The 21,808-nt window shown below is 40.5% G+C and overlaps 1 protein-coding gene across 1 annotated transcript in view; it reads right to left on the bottom strand.

Annotated features, from left to right (window-relative positions):
* Positions 1–21,808, bottom strand: part of LOC140210065 (S-adenosylhomocysteine hydrolase-like protein 1) — a 96,404-nt gene that overhangs the window by 35,199 nt on the left and 39,397 nt on the right. The window contains exons 2-5 of the mRNA XM_072278841.1: positions 11,686–11,797; positions 11,308–11,451; positions 6,099–6,199; positions 4,641–4,743 (exon numbers count right to left, since the gene is read on the bottom strand). Coding sequence (XP_072134942.1) covers positions 4,641–4,743; positions 6,099–6,199; positions 11,308–11,451; positions 11,686–11,797 — 460 coding nt within the window. The remainder of the gene's footprint in view (positions 1–4,640; positions 4,744–6,098; positions 6,200–11,307; positions 11,452–11,685; positions 11,798–21,808) is intronic.

Consider the following 21,808-nt stretch of genomic DNA (forward strand, 5'->3'; position numbering starts at 1 on the left):
CAGCAAAATACAAGGAAATCCTGGATGAAAACCTGATGCTGTCTGCAAGAGAACTTCAACTTGGGAGATTTGTTTTCAAAAATACACTATCCCTACAGTGAAGCATGGTGGTGGCTGCATCATGCTGTGGGAATGCTTCACTGCAGCAGGCCCTGGAAGGCTTGTGAAGGTAGAGGGTAAAATGAATGCAGCAAAATACAAGGAAATCCTGATCCAGTCAGCAAGAGAACTGCAACTCGGGAGAAGACTTGTTTTCCAGCAAGACAATAACCCCAAGCATAAAGCCAAAGCTACACAGGAATGGCTTAAAACAACAAAGTTAACGTCCTGGAGCGGCCGAATCAGCGTACAGTCCTCAATCCAATTGAGAATTTGTAGCCCAGCTTGAAAAGGGCTGTTCACTCACAATTCCCATGCAATCTGACAGAGTTTAAGCAGTTCTATAAAGAAGAATGAGGAAAAAGGGCAGTGTCCAGATGTGCAAAGCAGATAGAGACCTATCCACACAGATTCAAGGCTGCAATTGCTGCCAAAGGTGCATCTACTAAATAGTGACCTGAAGGGGTGAATACTTATGCTATCAATTATTTTGTGTTTTATATTTGTAATTAATTTAGATCACTTGGTAGGGATCTGCTTTCACTTTGACACAAAAGCATTTTTTTCTGCTGATCAGTGTCAAAAAAGCCAAATTAAATCCTTTTTATACTTTTTATAAGCAGTGTAAATAGAAGCAGTATTGTATGATTGCTAAAGTACTCTCAGCATAGAATGCCATGATCTGAGGGAAGGTTTGTTTTCATGATGAAACTTAAAAGCGGAGGTATAGTAAAGGTGTCAAAGCTTACGGGGAAAAGGCAGGGGAATGAGGTTGTAAGAGAAAATAAATCACCCATGATTGAATGCTGGAGAAGACTCAATGGACTGATTGGCCTAATGCTGCTCCCAAGTCTTTTCATCCCATTTGCCAACAACTCTAACATTCATTGGAATAAAGTTCTACCTTTCAGGATTATGTTCAGAAACGTAACATTCCTGCTTGAAGAAATGCACTGAAGTCATTTATTTTCCATCTTTCTTCCTCCCCTAGCAAGTGGCAGTCTGGTCTGATTCCCAGGAAAATTTCCAGTGCTGCTGCTTGTTGCTGGAACTCAGACCATAGGTTAACTAATCCTATTCACACCCTCAAAAATAGGGTACCTCACTTTCTGCCAAAGGAAAACAATTCTAAGTCTCAATCATCTCAGTCAATGGATGTTGCTTATTGCATACTAGCCCCTGCAGGCCCAATAAAGCATTAAGACTCACAGGAATCACATTTTCATGCTGGGCACAATTGGATTATAGATTTACTATGACATAGCTGTTCGCTGAAATTGTTAACATGACTGTGTTGTAGGTACAAATAAAAATCAGGGTGCACTGAATAGGAGAAGAAGATGGCGGCGTGACGCAGTGCACGTGGCCACTTCGGTGATGAATATCTGGAATCTGTCAAGTAGGGGACCGTGCACAATTCTGATTTGATGGAGACGGACGTGAGAGTACGGAGGAACATCTGGAAAACTTCTGAAATGCTCCCTTCACTGCCGCTGCTACTCTGTGGTAACTGGAATCTCCGAAGCTGAAGGCCCCGAAATCCTCGGCTTTGCGTGTTTCAGCGGCCGGGGAGAGGTCAAAGGCGCTCAGGAGAGGATGGTGCTCGGGAGGCTGTATAGGAGAGGCTGGTCGGAAGCTCGAAGCTTTCGGACGGACGGACTCGGTGTCGGCTGTGGTCGGCTGCTTCCAAGACATCGGCAAGTTGACGGTGCCTGGAGGTTTATGGCAGAGAGTTTCTCCCTTTTGCTGCCTGCTATCGGGGACTCAGGAGTCGATCGACTCGGGGACGTTGAGACTTTTTTTTACCATGCCCGTGGTTTGTTCTTCATCAAATTATGGTATTGCTTTGCACTGCTGTAACTATATGTTATAATTATGTGGTTCTGTCAATGTTAGTCTTTTGTTTGTCCTGTTTTTGGTGATATCACTCCAGAGAAACATTGTATTATTTCTTAATGCATGTATGCATTTCTAAATGACAATAAAAGAGGACTGAGTTTTCTCATAATCTAACATTGACTTCAGGAAGGGAAAATCAGGAGAACACCCACCAGTCTTCATCTAGGGGTCAGCAGTGGAAAGGGTGAGCAGCATCTCTGACGATCTATCCTGGACCCAACATACTGATGCAATTATGAAGGAGGAATGCCAGTGGCTATACTTCATTAGAAGTTCAAGGAGATCTGGTGCTTCACCAAAAGCTCCAGCAAATTTCTACAGAAGTACCGTGGAGAGTGGCATCCAACATGAAGAACCCTTACCATTCAGAACATGCCCTCTACACATTACTACTATCAGGGAGGAGGTACAGGAGCTTGAAGTTGCACACTTGATGTTATAAGAACAGCTTTAACCCTTCTGCCAGATTTCTCAACAGTCCACAAACACTACCTCATTATTTCGCTTTTTGTACTACCTATATTTTTATATATTCTTACTGTAACTTATAATTCTTATGTATGGCACTGTACTGCTGCCTCAGAGTAACAAGCTCCATAACACACACCAGTGATAACAAACTAGAGAAAATCTGCAGACGCTGGAAATCCAAGCAACACCTTTATCAGGACTGGTCTCAGCCGGAAACGTCGACTGTACTTTTTCCCCATAGATGCAGCCTGGACTGCTGAGTTCCTCCAGCATTTTATGTGTGTGTCAGTGATAACAAACTTGAATTCTAATTCTACGTGCAAGCATAAATGCTCTGTGCAGCTGTAAAAACAAAATGAGACATTAAATTTACCTGAAGTGTTGGACATTTCAAACTCGTCAGCAATAAGACTGGCAAAACTTGGAATATGACATTTTACTGACTGCTAATTTCATAGGGGCACCTGAATACCTACGTTCCTTGTTTGACAACAGGAGTATTTCTTTGGGCTATTATAGAATGTACGGGAACAGGAACCTGTGCAAATTCAGAACTCAGGTAGGTGATTTTGCATTGACCTTAACAGGTGCTACAACTGTTTCTTGTAGATCTTGCACAACCGGTAACAACGTCATTTTAAATTTGCCTCCTTTCTGAATGACTATTGGATGGGAAGGGTATTTAAAAAAAACAAGCGAAGATTATCTCAGTGGTAAGTCTTGGCAACTTAAACAAATACCCTCCAACTGAGATTCATATCAGGACCCGATGAAGGGTCTTGGCCCGAAATGTCAACTGTTTGTTCCTATCCATAGATGCTGCATGATGTCCTGGGATAACAGAAAATAGGTGCAGGAGTAGACCATTCGGCCCTTCGAGCCTGGATTCAGTATGATCATGGCTGATCATCCAACTCAGAACCCTGTACCTGCCTTCTCTCCATACCCCCTGATCCCCGTAGCCACAAGGGCCATATCTAACTCCCTCTTAAATATAGCCAATGAACTGGCCTCAACTGTTTCCTGTGGCAGAGAATTCCACAGATTCACCACTCTCTGTGTGAAGAAGTTTTTCCTAATCTCGGTCCTAAAAGGCTTCCTCTTTATACTTAAACTGTGACGCCTCGTTCTGGACTTCCCCAACATCGGGAACAATCTTCCTGCATCTAGCCTGTCCAATCCCTTTAGAATTTTATATGTTTCAATAAGATCCCCCCTCAATCTTCTAAATTCCAGCGAGTACAAGCCTTGTCGATCCAGTCTTTCATCATATGAAAGTCCTGCCATCCCAGGAATCAATCTGGTGAACCTCCTTTGTACTCCCTCTATGGCAAGAATGTCTTTCCTCAGATTAGGGGATCAAAACAGCACACAATATTCCAGGTGTGGTCTCACCAAAGAATCCTCCAGCATTTTGTATTACTCATTACTTTTGCTCTCTAATTTATTTATTTATTGAGATACAGCTTGGAATAGGTCCCTCGAGCTGAGCCACACTGCCCAGCAATCACCTGATTTTATCCTAGGCTAATCATGGGACAATGACGGATTAACCAACCGGGTAAGTGTTTGGAGTGTGGGAGAAAACCAGAGCACTTGGAGGAAATTCATGCAGTCATGGGGAGAACATACAAACTCCTTACAGATGGCGGCGGGAATTGAACCCGCGTTGCTGGTATGGTAAAGCGTTGTGCTAACCACTACGCTACTGTGCCGTCCTTCTTGCACGACTTAATTGAATTTTTTTTATTGTAATTTACAGTTTTTTTTTAATGGATTGCACTGCACTGCTGCCTCATAACACATTTTACAACATGACAGCAATATAAACCTGATTCTGAATTCAGAAGTCTGTCCACCACAGATACAGAATTATGGTTGAGTCACCACCAGAACTCATGGAAAAGAGCCATGTGAAAAATGGCCACTGGAATGGAGATGGCACAGAGTTTCCACTGACTCTATATTTCAGCAATTGATATTAATATCTTCAGAAAAGAGCAAGTGCTGAAATTTGACAAGAAGCCAAGTTAGAACCAAATCTACCTTTAGCTGGCACTGTTTACAGACTGAAAAAACAGCATGAGATGTAATGAGGCATGTACAAGTTGGCAGCATAAAAAGAAAAATACTGAAGTGTGATCTAATGTGTAATTAAAACATGAACATACCAGCCTCAGCAAGCGCAGCTGCAACTTCATTCTGGGTGGAGTAGATGTTACAGGCAGCCCAGCGACACTGTGCTCCAAGAGCTCCCAGAGTTTCAATTAGGACCTGCAACATGCACATAAGAAAGCAGCTAATATTAATTGTGCCACACAGAGAATTACATAGAACAGTAGAGTGTTGGATCAGGTCCTTTGGCCCATGATGTTCATGCCAAACTAATTAAATCAAAACTTTCTGCCTGCACATGATCCACATCAATCCACTTCCTGAAAATGCATGTGCCCATCTAAAAACTTTTTAAATACCATGTACCTGCTTCCACCAACACACCTAGCAGCACTTACTAGGCACCAACTACACTCTGTGTAGATAAACCTGCCACATAAATCACCCTTAAATTTTATCTCCCCAGTGCCAGAAGCCATGCCCTCCAGTATTGACATTGCTGCTTTGAGGAGAAAGATTCTGACTGCCTACCCTATATTTCAGAGTAATAAATTTTCTAAACTTCTATCATTCACATTCAATTTCTTTAAGCGAATTTTTTTTCTACCTCTGACAGCACTGACTAATTTTGGATTGTTTATGGCTGCAGATAATGCAGTCCATTATTTTCAACATCAAAGCATCCATAAGACCATAAAACCATAAGACATGGGAGCAGAATTAGTCCATTGGCCCATGGCTGATTTATCTTCCCTCCCAATCTCAATCTCCTGCCTTCTCCCTGTAACCTTTGATACCCTTACTAATCAAGAACCTATCTGTCTCTGCTTTAAATATACCCGATGATTTGGTGTTCACAACCGTCAGTGGCAATGAATTCCACAGATTCACAACCCTCTGGTTAAATAAATTCTTCATCTCTATTCTAAAGGGATGTCCCTCTATTCTGAGGCTGTGCCCTCTGATCCTAGACTCTCCCACTATTGGAAACATCCTGTGCACAACCACTCCAGCTAGGCCTTTCAATAAGATTTGTTCGTCGTTCTATAAGGTTTTAAAAGCAAGCGGTATCAGTTTGAGCATTTCTGGGCAGAGATACAGGCTAGTCTGCAGCTTCTAAAGAATGTAATTCTCAAGTAAACTCTCCCTGGGCCTTGCAAATAAATAATCAACACTTTGATATAACTGAGGGGTTCTTCCATTTGTATTGTGAAATGCATCAGCTCAGCAATATATGAAACATGGGTAGGTCAATCAGCCTCTCAAAGCTTGCTTCATGGTTCTAGAGTTAAGGTTGATCCAATGTTGCACCATTCTCTCCCAGTCACGACACCCAAATACTCTCCTACATTTCAAATGTCTGGCAAACTTTTCCTTGAATATGTGTAATGAATCCACTTCCACAAATCTCTGGGGTAGAGAATTCCAAATGCTCATTCTCTCGGCAAACAAGCTGAAAGAGCTACCCTTAAGGTCACTGACTTAAAATGCCACTATTTATGCACATTGCTTACCGCTGTTTGGGCAGTGATGTGGGTACAGCCGACAATTTTAGCTCCAGCTAGTGGTTTTTCACCCTGAGCTCGTTTCCTGAGTGCAACAAGAGCTGACATCTCTTTTTAAAAAAAGCAAAACAGATTATGAGTCAACACAATATGTTTTCTTATATTCTTTCAGTTTCCAATAATTCTGTTTAGGCCAGTGTTGAAAATATGACATGCAGGTATAAAAGCACCTTATTTTTATCCTCAATCCAGGTGCAGACTTCAAAAAAAAACCTAGATAGCATCTTTTACATTGTTAGGACATCCCCATGAACTTTACTGCTAATTATTGGCATTTGAAGCATAATTCCCACAGAAAATCTCTCAGACAAATTACTTTCAGCAAGTTCTCACAATCAGCTGCCAAGATAAATGGCCAGCCAACTTATTTTGGTGGCATTCTTTGACGGATGAATTTGTAGTCAGAACACTCGGGTGACTGCACCACTTCAGAAACAGTGCTAGAATCATTTGACCTTCAGCGTCATTCAAAGGACAATGGGATAGAAATGCATCTGTGGCTGGCTGCCAAGAATGTGTAATGTGGTAGCAACTGCACGTTACACTTCCTTTCAGAATTCAAATCCACTGAAGTCATCAGACCCCGAATTTCGGATTACAATATTCAGCCACTTTCTGCCATGCATTTAGCACAAGTGCCTAAGGATAAGTGTCTAACCCGGTATCTCCAGCAACCCCTCTCTCATCATCAGTATGCTCTAGTTCTAATGAGGACTGTCCCCATGATGTTTTACAAAAAGACAAAGAGCTCTGCAAGACAACAAATTCTGCTACTTGCTTACAAAGCATTTGGCTGACAAGTCAAAAAAAGTTGAACCTAATTCTACCACCAAGATTCAATGTACTATTGAGGTCCTGTGGGAAATAACCACATTATGAAGCTTTAAGTATTAAGCTCTTTGAAGTCAGCTAGTGACTGATAATGTACAAAATATTGCTTGGACACAAATGGCACCCACAGTTAATGCACCATCCCATGTTCAACTGCTTTAGTGTACCACGAGGTTCTTGGGCAGCAGCATTTATGAGAATTACAATACATCTAATTTTCAATTTTTTTGGACTCTTCCTGAACAAATACGCAAAAGTATGCCAGTTACTTCTTCCACAATGAAATCCGCTTTGACAGAAATGCTGTGGTTGACCCCATCTCAGATCAAATGCAACTTTTCTTTTTAATGAGAGATGCTCTTGGTTTGGGCTTTCCTCAACAAGCACCTGACATTAACAAACAAATCCAAAAAAATATGTTCAGCAAAGTGTTCTAGGGTTTATTTTTGCGGACATTGATAACTTTTACAAACTATATATTTATTTCTAAATATCAGGACAGGAAAGTACTTTTTGCATTGTTTAATGTTTAAATATATTTATTATAATTTACATATTTTATTTATTGCACTGTACTGCTGCCGCAAAGTAACAAATTTAATGACATATCAGCGCTTATAAATCTGATTTTGATCTATACTTTATTCTGCACTCTCATTGTTTCACGCTGTACACTGCAAGTTCAAGTTGAATTGTTATTCAACCAGACACATGAATACAGCCAAACGAAACAGCATCCCCATGGGGCCAAGGCAGTATTGTAATGGTTTGACCCAAGTGTATGACATGCAAGTTTTGCACTGTTCCTTGGTGCAAGTGACAATAATAATCCAATTTACCAAGTAACAAAATAATTTGACATATTTTCTCCACAATTAAATTAGTCAGCACAAATGATTTTTCACTGTGACGTGAATATGTCTATTTGCAAACTTCTGGCATATAAATCGGCAATGGAATTGTTGCTACCTGATTTCATTGGATCTTCCCACTCAGAACTATTGTAACACTTGAGATACCAGAAGCATAACCAGAATTCCTTGGTGTCCACATTTCCGAGGATCTCACTTGGTCCCTAAACTCCTCCATCCTGGTCAAAAAGGCGCAACAGCGCCTTTATTTCCTGCGGAGCATCAAGAAAGCTCACCTCTGTCCCAGGATACTAACGGACTTTTACTGCTGTACTATTGAGAGCATACTTGCCAACTGCATCTCAGTGTGGTATGGCAATTGTCCTGTATCAGACCGGAAAGCACTCCAGCGTGCGGTGAAAACTGCCCAGCAGATTATCGGCACCCAATTGCCAACCATTGAGAACATCTACTATAAACGCTGCCTGGGCAGGGCGAAAAGCATTATCATGGATGCATCTCATCCTAACCATGGACTTTTTGCTCTCCTCCCAACCGATAGGCGCTACAGGAGCCTCCGCTCCCGCACCAGCAAGCACAGGAAGAGCTTGTGACCCTGCTGAACCTCACATCACGGCACTAAGCAGTATTGCATCCGTATTGTACTGTCTCAGTACTTTTATATTTGTGCGCTGTAGCACTTGCTTTTTATTTGCAGTTATTTTGGAAATAACGCTATTCTTTGCATTTCTGGTTAGATGCTAACTGCATTTCATTGGCTTTGTATCTGTACTCGGCACAATGACAATGAAGTTGAATCTAATCTAATAACAACAGTTTTTATTTTATTTATTTAGATACAGGTAACTGGCCCTTTTGGCCTAATAAGCCTGCACTGCCCAATAACACCCATGTCACCAATTAACCTCCTAAACCATATGTCTTTGGAATGTGGGAGGGAAACTGGAGCACCCAGAGGAAACCCACACGGTCGCAGGGAAAACTTACAAACTTCTTAGACAGCGGTTGGAATTGAACCTGATTTGTTATCGCTGTAATGATGTTATGCTAACTGCTACATCCCACCCCCCCCCATTAATTTACCAGCTGATTGTGAGCTGCTTTATCATTCTGAGCTCATTAAGGCCAATTAAAAACGTTCTCTTCAGATGGATAGACATGTGGAAATTGGAAAGTCAGCACCTCACTCAAATAGAAAAGCTTTCCAAACCATTCAAACCCCACTCAAATGCAAATAAGTCAGCATGCTGTGGAAGTTTAATTCTGCTCTTCTAGGCAGTAGTGGTAGAAGACATTAGGCTAATTCCAGATTGGAGATTAATTACCAATTCAATTGAGCCCATAATGTTATTACTTTTTAATAAGAACATAAGAAATAGGAGCAGGAATAGGTCATCTGACCCATCGAGCCTGTTCTGCCATTCAAAAACATCAAGGTTGATCTGGCCGTGGACTTAGTTCCATCTACAGCACCTATTAAAAGATATTCACCCCCCACCCCCCCCGGAAGTTTTCATGTTTTTTTTAACAACATTGAATCACAGTGGATTTTATTTGGCTTTTTTGACACCATCTACAGAAAAAGACTTTCATGTCAAAATGAAAACAGATCTCTACAAAGTGATCTAAATTAATTACAAATATAAAACACAAAATAATTGATTCCATAAGTATTCAACATCTTCAAGTCAGTTTTTAGTAAATGCACCTTTGGCAGCAATTACAGCCTTGAGTCTGTGTGGATGCATCTCTATGTACATCTGTACACTGCAAATTTTTCGCCATTCTTCTTTAAAAAGCTGCTCATACTCTGTCAGATTGGATGAGAGTCATGAGTGAACAGCCCTTTTCAATTCAAGCCTCAAGTTCTCAATTGGGTTGAGGTCTGAACTCTGACTGGGCTACTCCAGGCCATAAACGCTGTTTTTAAGCCATTCCTGTGCACCTTTGGCTTATGCTTGGAGTCATTGTCTTCATGGAAATCAAATCTTCTCCCAAGTCACAGTTCTCTTGCTGACTGGATCAGGATTTCCTTGTATTTTGCTGCATTCATTTTACCCTCTACCTTCACAAGCTTTCCAGGGCCTGCTCCAGTGAAGCATTCCCACAGCATGATGCAGCCACCACCATGCTTCCCGGTAGGGATAGTGTATTTTTGATGATGTGTGGTTTTTTGTCTTACGCAAAACATAGCATTTAATCTGATGGCCAAAAAGCCCAATTTTGGTTTCATCAGACCATAAACTTTCTTCCAGTTGACTTCAGAGTCTCACACATGCCTTCTGGCAAACTTTAGCCAAGATTTCATGCATGTTTTTTTTCCCCCCAACGGTGGCTTTCTCTTTGCCACCCTCCCATAAAGCTGCGACTGGTGAAGCACCTGGGCAACAGTTCTCATATGCACAGTCTCTCCCATCTCAACAACTAAAGCTTGTTACTTCTCCAGAGCTGTCTGAGATGTCTTGGAGGCCTCCTTCACTTACCCGCTTCTTGCATGGTCACTCAGTTTTTGAGGATATCCTGCTCTAGGCAGATTTACAGCTGTGCCATTTTTTTTTTAATTTCTTGATGATTGACTTAACTGTGCTCCAAAGGATATTCAATGACTTGGAAATTTTCTTGTATCCATCTCCTGACTTGTGCTTTTCCATAACCTTTTCACAGAATTGCTTAGATTGTTCTTTTGTCTTCGTGGTGCAGTTTTTGCAAGGACACTGACTCACCAGCAGTAGGACCTTCCAGGTACAGGTGTATTTTTACTACATTCAATTGAAACACCTTGTCTGCACACAGGACTCCAAAGACAGATCTCCATTTAACTAAGTATGAGACTTCTAAAACCACTTAGCTGTACCAGTGATGATTTGGTGTGTCATATTAAAGGGGGTGAGTATTTATAAAACTCAAAATAATTGATTGCACATTTGTAATTAATTTAGATCGCTTTGTAGAGATCCATTTTCACTTTGACATGAAAGTGTCTTTTTCTGTTGACTAGTGTCAAAAAGCCAAATTAAATCCACTGTGATTCAATGTTGTAAAACAATAAAACATGAAAATCTTCCAAGGGAGGTAAATACTTTTTATTGGCACTGTACCTGACCTTCCACCATAATTCTAATTCTCTTGCTCTGCGAAATTGTGCGTCCAATATAAAATGAGGTAGTCTCAACTGCTTCTCGAGTCAAAGAATTCCACAGATTTTACTACTCTCAAAGATTCAGATTTATTTATTTATCAGCAGCACCTGACTTCTGCATTACTCCGAAGGTGAAAGAGCAGCAAGTGAAACAGCAAGGGAAGGCAACACATATCTTATCCTGTATAATATTTATATCTCTGAAGGACTTTCGGCAACCCCTAAAATTGTGATTGTGTACTTTTCACATTGTCAGATAAGATTTCTTAAAGGTTAAGCTTCTGCTGCACCCATCGTAATCTCTGCCCTATCGTACCTTGCTCTGCAATTTCAATTTCTCTGCGTCCGAACTCTGCCTGCTTGATGTTCTTTACACAAAAGTCACTGCTATTCTTCGAGTTAGTTTGCTGTTTGTCCCTGGGCGACGTCTCATCGTCTGAACTATCCGTATAGGAAGCCGCTGAAAGAAAACAAATTGATAGCACCAGAACCTCAGAGGCTTGTAGAAACAGGAAATGAGATAACAAATTATGCACATGCAGGATGTTCAAAGAAAAACCAGATCATTGAAGCTTTGCTACATTTGAACAGTTTCAAAGTATTATATCAGTCTGCAAACTAAAGTCCATGGTGTATGATTTAAGACAGGAAAAAGCATGAAAAGACATCTGAAGGCACAACAATGAGCTCCTACCTGAGCTGTAACTGTCTGTGGAAGACTGAGAGATGGATCGCGACAGAGACCGCCGGCCAGTTTTGGTGGGGAACTTGCTGAACTCCTGTTTTTCATCTGCGAACTGGATTTGCTACAAAAAAAATGCATTTATGTAAATAAAAGGAAAAACCAGTGCGACAGCTGAGGCAAAAGATGGGACATCAGAGTAGCATAGTGGTTTGCATAACCCTATTATGGCATCAGCCAGCAGGGTTCAATTCCACCACTGTCTGTAAGGAGTTTATACATTCTCCCCATGACCACGTGGGCTTCCTCCAGGAATTCCATTCCAAAAGAAACGTACAGGTTAGCAGGTTAATTGGTCACATGCATAATTCGGTGCTGCATGCTCTTTGTGCCATGCTGTATCTCTAAAAAATAAACAAAACAACAAATATAGATCATTGCAAAAACACGTAGGGATAGGGAGACACTTCACCATCTTTCTCATCTTGCAAACTTAACAAGACAGCCTAGGAATGATGAATGTCTGATTACCATTCTCCACAGTGAAAAAACACAAAGAAACAATCATATGCACCCAACAGTCATCTCTTCCCCTCTGCTATCATTGAATGGACAATGAACTGATGAACTATATATTTTTTTACATATTTTATATACTTATATGGTTTATATGATTTACATATAGGTAGTGGAATGGGAACAAGTCTTTTTCTAAAGGAGATGGTGCGTATCACAAGTCCTGTTTATGCGACCACCTACGCTAGGCAATCTCTGAAGAATATTGAAAATGGCTGGGGTCACCTTTCTTGTAAAGACACTGCCCAGAAGGCAGCAATGACAAACCACTTCTGTTGAAAAATTTGCCAAAAACAATCATGGTCACAGGACCACGATTGCCTACTTCATACAACATGGCACATAGTGATGATGAATTTATAGTAATTTTTATCTATTGTGCTGTATTGCTGCCACAAAACAAACAATTTCAAGACATATATCAGTGATAATAAAGCTGATTCTGAAATGCATCAGCTCTGAATTCTCCACCATAGTTTACAGGCAGTTGTACATAACAAAGAATCAACAACTGAAAAATTTGAAATTATGGCCAACACATCCAGGTTTACTTATGGGCAAGTGTTGGCTGTGGAATGGGGATGGGGTGGAGGATTTGGTTCATCAGAGCCCTGGACTAGCACAAGTGCCAGGCCACTCTTCAAATATAAAATGGTCAAAGATAAACCCAGTAACTCCAAGCTTTTACAGCAGAAGGTTCAAAGAGGAAGCAGATTTAGAATAAGTAGCAAAAATTCCAATTTAAAAAAATTACAGGACAGGTAGCAACACTCCACAATTCATAGGTCAAGGAGGCCGTTTCAACTGTGATGTTCAAAGTGGAATTAGTTACTTACAAGAATACAACAGACAAGCAGAGGGATAAGACTAACTAGTCTCTACTTATACAGCGATTGCCTGCAGTGTAACAATTCAATAATCAGCCTTGCACAGGATGTGCGTCTCTTGCATTTTCCAGGTAACAGAGACTCCATCGCAGGTTTATTGAAAACTACAAAAATCTTTGGCAGCAAAAACATCTGAAGTCTGGAATACCGATACCTCAAGTATCCAGTATTTAATGTTCAATCCATCTTTCTATAACGGAAACTCATCTAGTCTTTATGTCAACTGTGAGAGAACAGATTTGGATTTACTGGCGTAACTTCCTTTCTCTAGTGAGGGGTGTAGAAATGCAGTTTACAGCAGGTAAAAGTCTAGTGGGCCAGCACTCATTGTTGGAAATAATTTGGCAGAACTAAGCCTCTTTGATTTGAAATTTAATATTATTGAGCAGAAGGAAGTAGAAAAACAATGGATCTGGCAAAAGTTGTTTTCAGTGCAGTAATAGCCAGTTTAGATGAAGGGTTCCAAACTCAAAATATTAAGCATTGCTCTTTCCACAGACCGTAGTGTTTCTGGCATTCTCTAGTTTTATTTCAGATTTCCAAGACATGCACAAATCAGTTGTTAAAAGGCAGATTATAACGACCAATTTGTCCATTATCTGGACTAAACAAACCATGAAGTTTTAAATATAATAATCTTAACATGAGAAAGATTATCAAAATGTTACCAAACATCAGAATGGTCACTTCATCTCTTAGAATTCATGTTCCCATCAGTACAGATTTACTGCAAAGAGGTAATTCTAATCTATTCTCATAAAACATTACTTTAATCAAAGTCAACAAAGTCAAAGATGTTTAACTGGTGGCCCGATCCTTAGTAACTCGCACCAAGTATATACACAACTGTGTATATACCCCCCACCCAACAGTTTTAAAATGAAATCCTGATTTAGGAGGTTAGAACAGGGGTAGGCGAAGGTATTTGACCAGCCCGCCAGCAAATATTGGGATTCTGTGCTTATCCGGCCCGCGAGCGATTTTTCCTTATTCTGAGTGTTTCACACAACCACACTGATGGACATGCATGGCGTCTTGTTACACTGGCCCCAAGTTCCGTTTTGTTCCAAACCAAACACTGGTATATACAAATGATGGGAAGGCAGACTACCTTATATGTATTAGATGCTCTCCGTGCACACGCAGATTTTCAGATGGGATCATTCAAATATTCAAATTTGTTATCAGAAACAGCGTCACTGTGTTCTAACAACAGATCCACGCTAAATATCCAGATATTTACATGTGCTACGATACTTGTGAATAACTCGTGTTTCGAAATAAAATTGAAGAAAAAAATTCCAGTGGCAATGAATGCAAAATGCAGGAAGGTAGACAGTGAGTGCCGAAATTTCCAAGACACTTGGACACTAGATTACTTCTTCATCGAGCAAGCTGGGAAAGCAGTTTGATTCATTTGCCTAGAAAATGTTGCTGGAAGAACGTGGCAAATATCAGGCGACGTTACGAGATCCGCCATAGTGTAAATTTTAACAAGTTTACTGGGCAAACAAGGAAAGATGAAGTTGAGCGAATGAAGGCTAATTTCGGAAAACAAACATCATTTTTTGCCAAGGAAAGCAGTGAAGACAAAGGAAATACCCGTGCCAGCTACGAAGTCTCAAAACGTATTGCAGGTAAGATGAAGCCTTGTACAGATGGAGAGTTTGTCAAAGAATATGGACCATGCAAAAAAGATGGCATCATTGTTTGGCAGCACTTATCTGTGTGAGCAATTATTTTCAAAAATGAAGCACACCAGGAACCATTTGAGAACAAAGTTGACTGATGCCCATCTGGATAATGTCTTGCTCTTGGTATCAACAAGTCTGACAGCCAATATTGAGAAGCTTTCAAGCAACAAACAGCATCAAGTTTCACACTGATTTATCGACTGTTTGCATTAAAATTTTCTTTATTTATTATACTTAATTTACCACCATTCAATGCATCATGTTCATACGGTTTATGTTTAAAGATTCTTTGAGTCCTTATACAGTAATTGATTCAAAAGATGCCTTGATTGAAATAAATTGCAACTAACCCTGAGTTTTGATTACTAATTGGCACCCTGGGTTAAGCACAAATGATTTTCTAGCATGCATTATTCATTAATTTGAGGCAAAACATAACTAGGTGTATTTAAATGGATAATCCCGATATTTCAGGTTTTTTATGGCATTTATCTGGCCTACCATCCACCCATTAATATGCAATCCAGCCCACAGAAGTAAAAAGGTTGCTGACTCCTGAGTTAGAACATGGAAACATGGGAGGAGATCACAGCTGGGGGGGGGGGGGGGGGGGGGTGCAGTCCTGACTGGAATATTTGTGTCTTTATTAGACAGATGGAGTACAAGACAACTGGAGGAAACCTCATTTTGTTCCTTTACTAAAGAAACTACAACAAAGGTAAGTCAGGGTAGGAGAGCCCGGTGAGCCCAGCTAGTGGTCGGGAAGTTGAAGGACATTTAAGGCATAAGGTTTAGTACATTTGGAAAGGCAGGGACTGATTAGGGAGAGTCAGCATGGCTTTCTGGGGGGAAAATTACGCCTCGTTAATTTAACTGAGGTTTTTGAGGTCGTTGCAAAGGACAACAATGAAAGCAGAACAGTAGATAGTGTCTTGTAGACCAGTAAGAATTTTGACAAGTTTCCTCCCCTGGATAGGCTGGACCAGATGATTAATGCAAATGGGCTCCAGGGAAAGCTGACTAACTGTATCCAAAACTGACCTGGTGACGGAAGGTTGGGGGGGGGAGTGAAAAAAGGAAATTTTTCTGATTGGAAGTCTGTGACAGCAAGGCATACATTCAGGAGCCACTTTAGGTGCAGGATTGGAACCTGGTGTAGTATTCTGCTGATGTAGCCCATCCACTTCAAGGTCAAATGTGTTGTGCATTCAGAGATGCTCTTCTCCACATCACTGTGCATGGTTATATGAGCTACTGTCAGCTTGAAACAGACTGGCCCTTTTTCTTCTGACCTATCTTATTAAGAAGGCATCTTCACCCAGAGTACAGCTACTCACAGAAATGGTTTATATTTCTCACACCATTCTCCACAAACTCTAGAGACTAACTGTGTGTGAAAATCCCAGGAAATCAGCAATTCTTGAGATACTCAAACCACTAAATCTGGCACCAACAATCATTCCACGGTCACTTAGATCCCATTTTTTCCCCATTCTGATGTTTGGTCTGAACAACTGAACCTCTTGACCATGTCTGCATGCTTTTATGCATTGAGTTGCTGCCATATGATTGGCTAATTAGATATTTCCCTTCATGAGGTGTACTTAATAGAATGAACAATGAGTGTATATTATGTTAAATTGGGCCCAGTATTGGCATATGGAATTTAATCCCAGCAAATGTGAGGTGATACATTTTGGGAAGTGAATTAGGAGTAATTGGTAGGGTACTAAGATTCCCAGGGGTCCAATTCCATCATTCCTCGAAAGAGACAAAGCAGTTGATTTGTAAGATGGTACATGGCTTGCTTGACTTCACAGGTCACAGTACAGAATATCTGAGTTGGGACATTATGATGCAATTTTTACAAAATACTGGTTAGGCTGTATCAATCCTGTTGTTACATTTTCGGATATGATTGCGCTGGAGTGCAGAGATTCACCAGGATGCTGCCCGGATCTGAGGATTTAGTTATGAGGAGAGATTGGATCGAGCAGCTTATTAACCCTGGAACAAAGCAGGCTGATTGGAAATGGGACAAAAGTATGTAAGGTGCAATATAGGGCTGATTGCCAAAGATATTCTCCTCATGCAAGAGGCATCAAAAACAAGAGGGCATATGCTTAAGGTGAGGAGGAGTGTTAAAGCATAATTTCAGTGTAGAAACCAATTTCCCCCGAGATCAATAAAGTATGACTATGACTATTACAGCACAGTACAGGTCCTTCAGCCCACAATGTTTTGTCGACCATTTAAATTACTCTAAGATCAATCTAACCCTTCCTTCCTACGTTGTCCTCCACTTTTAAAAAAAATTATTTTATTTAGTGATACAACACAGTCATCCATTACGACTGTGACAGGACTTGAACCTGCAATCTTCTGATAACCTCCCACTGAACACCAAAATTAGACCCCTTATCCATTAGGCCACATCGTCCCATCCTTCACGTCCTGCTGAACTTTCTGCCCCATCAATGTCAACTTTATTTGTCTGTATTCAATCATATCCTTCTGCAAATTATTCTACCACCACCAAGACAGAGTGGTAGATAACTGAAAGCTGTGGAATCAGGTGCAATTATTACTTTTAAGGGGCATTTAAGCAGACACGTAAATAAACAAAGCATTGAAGGAAATGGTCCTAATGTGGCCAAGTAGGATTTCAGCAGATGGACAAAATGATTGCATGAATGTGATGGATTGAAGGACCTATTTCTGTGCTGCAGCTGAAACACTTCCTCTCCACACTCATCTTCAGACAGTAATACACAAAGCTTTACTGTATAAAATGGACGAACTGACATTCATTCACTCCTCAGTTCAATAGTTCTATTATGGTTAATACTGAAATGCAATTACTTCTACCAGCTTGCTCCTCGCAGGTTTCGGACAGAGTTAGCACTACCAACCCAGAAAAGGGTGTCAGAAGTCACATTCACATATATACCAAGTCTACTTTCACAAGCAAACTATTTTAAAACAAGTACTTCACTTTCATTATTTGTTCATCAAATACAGACTTCACTGAGGTCAGTGTCTATTGACAATTTCTAATTGCCCTTGAAGTAAGAGACGATTTTACTCAATCAAACGTGGGTCTGGGGTAACATATGAAGAAAAATGAAGGACAACTTACTTCTTTCCCTGAAGGATAAAAGTGAATCATAGATGTATATTTTAATCTTGCTCTCCATCATTGATAGATTTGTTTTTTTTAAACTCAAGATTATTTAAATTTCTCACTGTCATGGTGATGTTTTAATGTGTTTCTGGTTCAATATTGCAGGTCACTGAATGCCTCTATACAAAACATAATTGAAGTGGTTATTTCAAATAGCAAGACTGCAGACATCAGTCTGAATCCTAGCCAAAGAAGATGACTGTGCATTCCAAATTAAAATCTATTACAAGACTTGCTTTGCCTATATCCCACCTGGAAATGTCCCAAGCACTTGTGACAACTTGCCAAATGTCATGGATTAGCAAATTAAGACAAAGATGTTACAAGAATTACCTCTGATATATCTTACATTCCAGCTGAGATTGTGAACCACAAAACTGAACAAAACTGTATAAATTCAAAACGTTTAAGCTACACAAATGCAAAAGTCACTGCCTACCTGGAAAACACCAGTAACAGCCTAGCAAGTCAAAGGTGCAGCTTCCAAACCTTAAATTTCAATTAAAGAAAAATGCTTCTACATCTTTATTGATGGATTTTGTGGTTCAAGCTAAAGCCCAAATCAAACACCACACCATAGTTTTATATTTCCTTTTCCCAGAAAAGGACACAAACTCCTCAGGATATTTTCCCTCACACAAAATAAGATTATGGGCATGAAACTATTATATATATGAATTATGAGCTCATGGCTATTCTGTGCCCACCCATCCTGTGTTCTTGAGCAGGAAACTTTATTCACAATTCAGATTTAGCAGTGTGGTGGTTGTTACAGTGTAAACATTTCTTTGTTAATTGGTAATTTACACTACTGTATTAACAAAACAGCAGCACCAAAGTCTTACTGATTCTCTCTCCTCCTCCAGATTTTTATTCTTACCTTCATTGTGCATTGGATCAGCCTGTCCACCCACACTGTCAATGGAAGAGGGAAGCGACTACTTGTTTCTGACTATTAAAAGTATTAAGTATAAATAGTGACAAGAGCTCAGATCAATTAAATTTATTTAATTTTAGCTGGTATTCATCTCTTGTTCACTTCACAAGTGTCCACAGTTTAATATTAATGACTTTGAACTTTGGCTTATCACATTTGACACAAGATGAGTTCATGACCACGTTTGTTCCATCAGCAAGACTTCAACTTCAGCGCCACAACCCTGTCGCATCTCGACTGCTGCTGCTTTCTCCAATTCACCCAGGTCAGCAGCCCACATTCTGCCTTAGGTAGACTTAAACCCACCCAAAGCTTGGATGGAGCTGACTTGGACCAAGCCTTTTTCACTCATCACCCCAATCCTTGCTGGTTTATACTTTGATACAGCAACTTTCAAAATCTTATCTTTAAATTCTCCCTATATTTAGCACATTTCTTCATACACACACCACTAAATGTTGCTCCAATTCTACCAACCTATACATTCCCTACTTCCTCGGCTTGGGTGGCGGTGTGGAGATACGTCTCTATTAAAGGAGGTGTAAAGTTCTCCATCCTTCTGGTAGCCTGCAGGTCACCCTCAGGCAAGGTATAGCACACGCTTAGACACCCCCCCACTTCCAAAATCAGGGTCACGAGAAGGCATGGGAGCAGGTAGTGGATGGTCATATGAGCAGCTGGTGCATATCACAAGTCCTGGTTATGCGACCACTGACGTCAGGCAGACAATCTCTGAAGAGTATTGATAATGTCTGGGGTCACCTGTCTTGTAAAGATACTGCCCAGAAGGTGGTAATGGCAAACCACTGTAGGAAAAATTTGCCAAACAATCCTGGTCATGAGATCATGAATCATTTATGTCATACAACATGGCACACAATGATGATGACTTCCTTTGCTCTTCCAAAAGCAGTTTCTTCACTTGTCTAAGCCTTAAGTTCCATAATTCCTTCAAGCCTATGCTGCTTTAAAAGGAAGTAAAATGGTCCTTAAATCTTTCCTCAATTACCATAAGTTTATTTCTTTTTTAAACCCATCGCCCCTAGTGGGGCATTAATCGCCAACAGCAGCTCACCACAGTCCTCAGTCCTGGATTTAAGGTTGACCAGCCCTATCATCACACTACTTCATACATCTTCTGGGCAAAGGTCCTTCCTCTCCCAGGGATGAGGTCTTTGGAGCTTCTGTTGGCATTCCTGTGGCGCTCTCTGATTTTTGAGGGGATGGGGTCGCTAGCCCCATGCCCAATTCTGCTCCATTTACTGCTGGGCTTGGGACTGTCCATGGTGGAGCTATAGTTTTACACTAACTTGCAAGTATTTCCTTCCATGTTTCAGTGTTAGATTTTGCTCAGTATCACCTGTATGAAGTGTCCTCAGAGGTTTTACCCTGTTAACGTGCAAGATGTTGCTAACAGCTTCCTGGTTCAAGTTTGTCTCCAGCTATGCAGACACTCTTTTCAAAACCTTTGAAAGGTACATTATATCAAATCGACAGAGATTTTACTTTTTCCCCCAACTGAATATTCGCCTGCAGTTCCTTCACAAACAGACCCTTCTGTGTTGGTGGAGCTGTGTTCCACCCTCTCACAGTTCAATCCTCCATCATAGGGAAGGAAAACTGGAGCTTTTAATTGCATTGTATTTTCATTAGTCACCATCTTCACTATTGAACAAATGGTTATCAGCACTCCCACATTCAGGCGCAAGGCAACCCCCTACCCCTAACCATCACTATCCTCTCTCTTCTAACACCTCCCTATTCATAGCTACTGCAGGAACAGACTACACCTGTGTTCAATTCATCTGCAGTGGCAGACCTAAATAAGATAAATACCAGAAAGCAATGCCTCTCAGAATCAGGTTTATTATTACTGGCATAGGTCATGCAATTTCTTGCTTTGTGGCATCAGTACCACACAATACATTTAGAAAACTAAGTTACAACAAGAAATACAAATAAATAGTGCCCAAAGGGAGCAAAATAGTGAGATAGTATCCACAGATCATTCAGAAATCTGATGGTAGAGGGGAAGAAGCTGTTCCTAAAATGTTAAGCATGCATTCATAGCTTGCATCCCCATCATATCACTACTTAATTGGATAACCATTCCTCTCTGTGAAAAATTATCTGACAATAGTCTTGACCTAGCCCTCCATGTTACCTGCACACCTTCGCATGTGCTTACCAGTTTTATGATTCAATACATCCAACACACTTTTAAAAATACCATTCAGTATCCGTTGAATCACATTTCAATGAGTTCTCCAATCATGACTAACTTTAGGTTTGCCTTAAGATGACACTAATAAGCTGAGGTCCTGTTCAACTTCATGCACGACTCACAACCTCTCATTCTTCAATTGCCTGTCACCTATTTATCCATTTTAACACGCAGTACATAAATTACTAGAGGCAGATAAGGAAAGTAGTACAGAGAAAAGAAACTGCAATTACATTTTTAGTATGTTCATACTCTGAAAGCTACACATCGCACAGGATATTAGATTCTCAACCCCACCCCCCCCCCCCCGCCCTCCAGGTGCTCTTCAAGTGATTCTTTGGGGTGGAAGAGAATCTCTGATCGAATTCACATTTCACTCAGTGTGAACACATAAATCTCAATAAGAACTAGATGAGGTAGCTTGGCAGGTCTTGCCACAGTACTGCTAAGAAATGAGGAGCTGCTGACCCAGTGAAGGCACCAGTGGCTTTATTAACAAGGTTAATAATCCAGACGACTGGGCTACTCTTCCGGAAATATGACTGATGTCCCACCACAGATTCTACAAAATTTAAATTCAATTAACTTATTCAGTTAACATAGAACAAAAGAAAATGTGTCTATGGAACCACA

The sequence above is a fragment of the Mobula birostris genome, chromosome 14 (genome assembly GCF_030028105.1).
Source record: "Mobula birostris isolate sMobBir1 chromosome 14, sMobBir1.hap1, whole genome shotgun sequence".
Lineage (NCBI taxonomy): Eukaryota > Metazoa > Chordata > Chondrichthyes > Myliobatiformes > Myliobatidae > Mobula > Mobula birostris.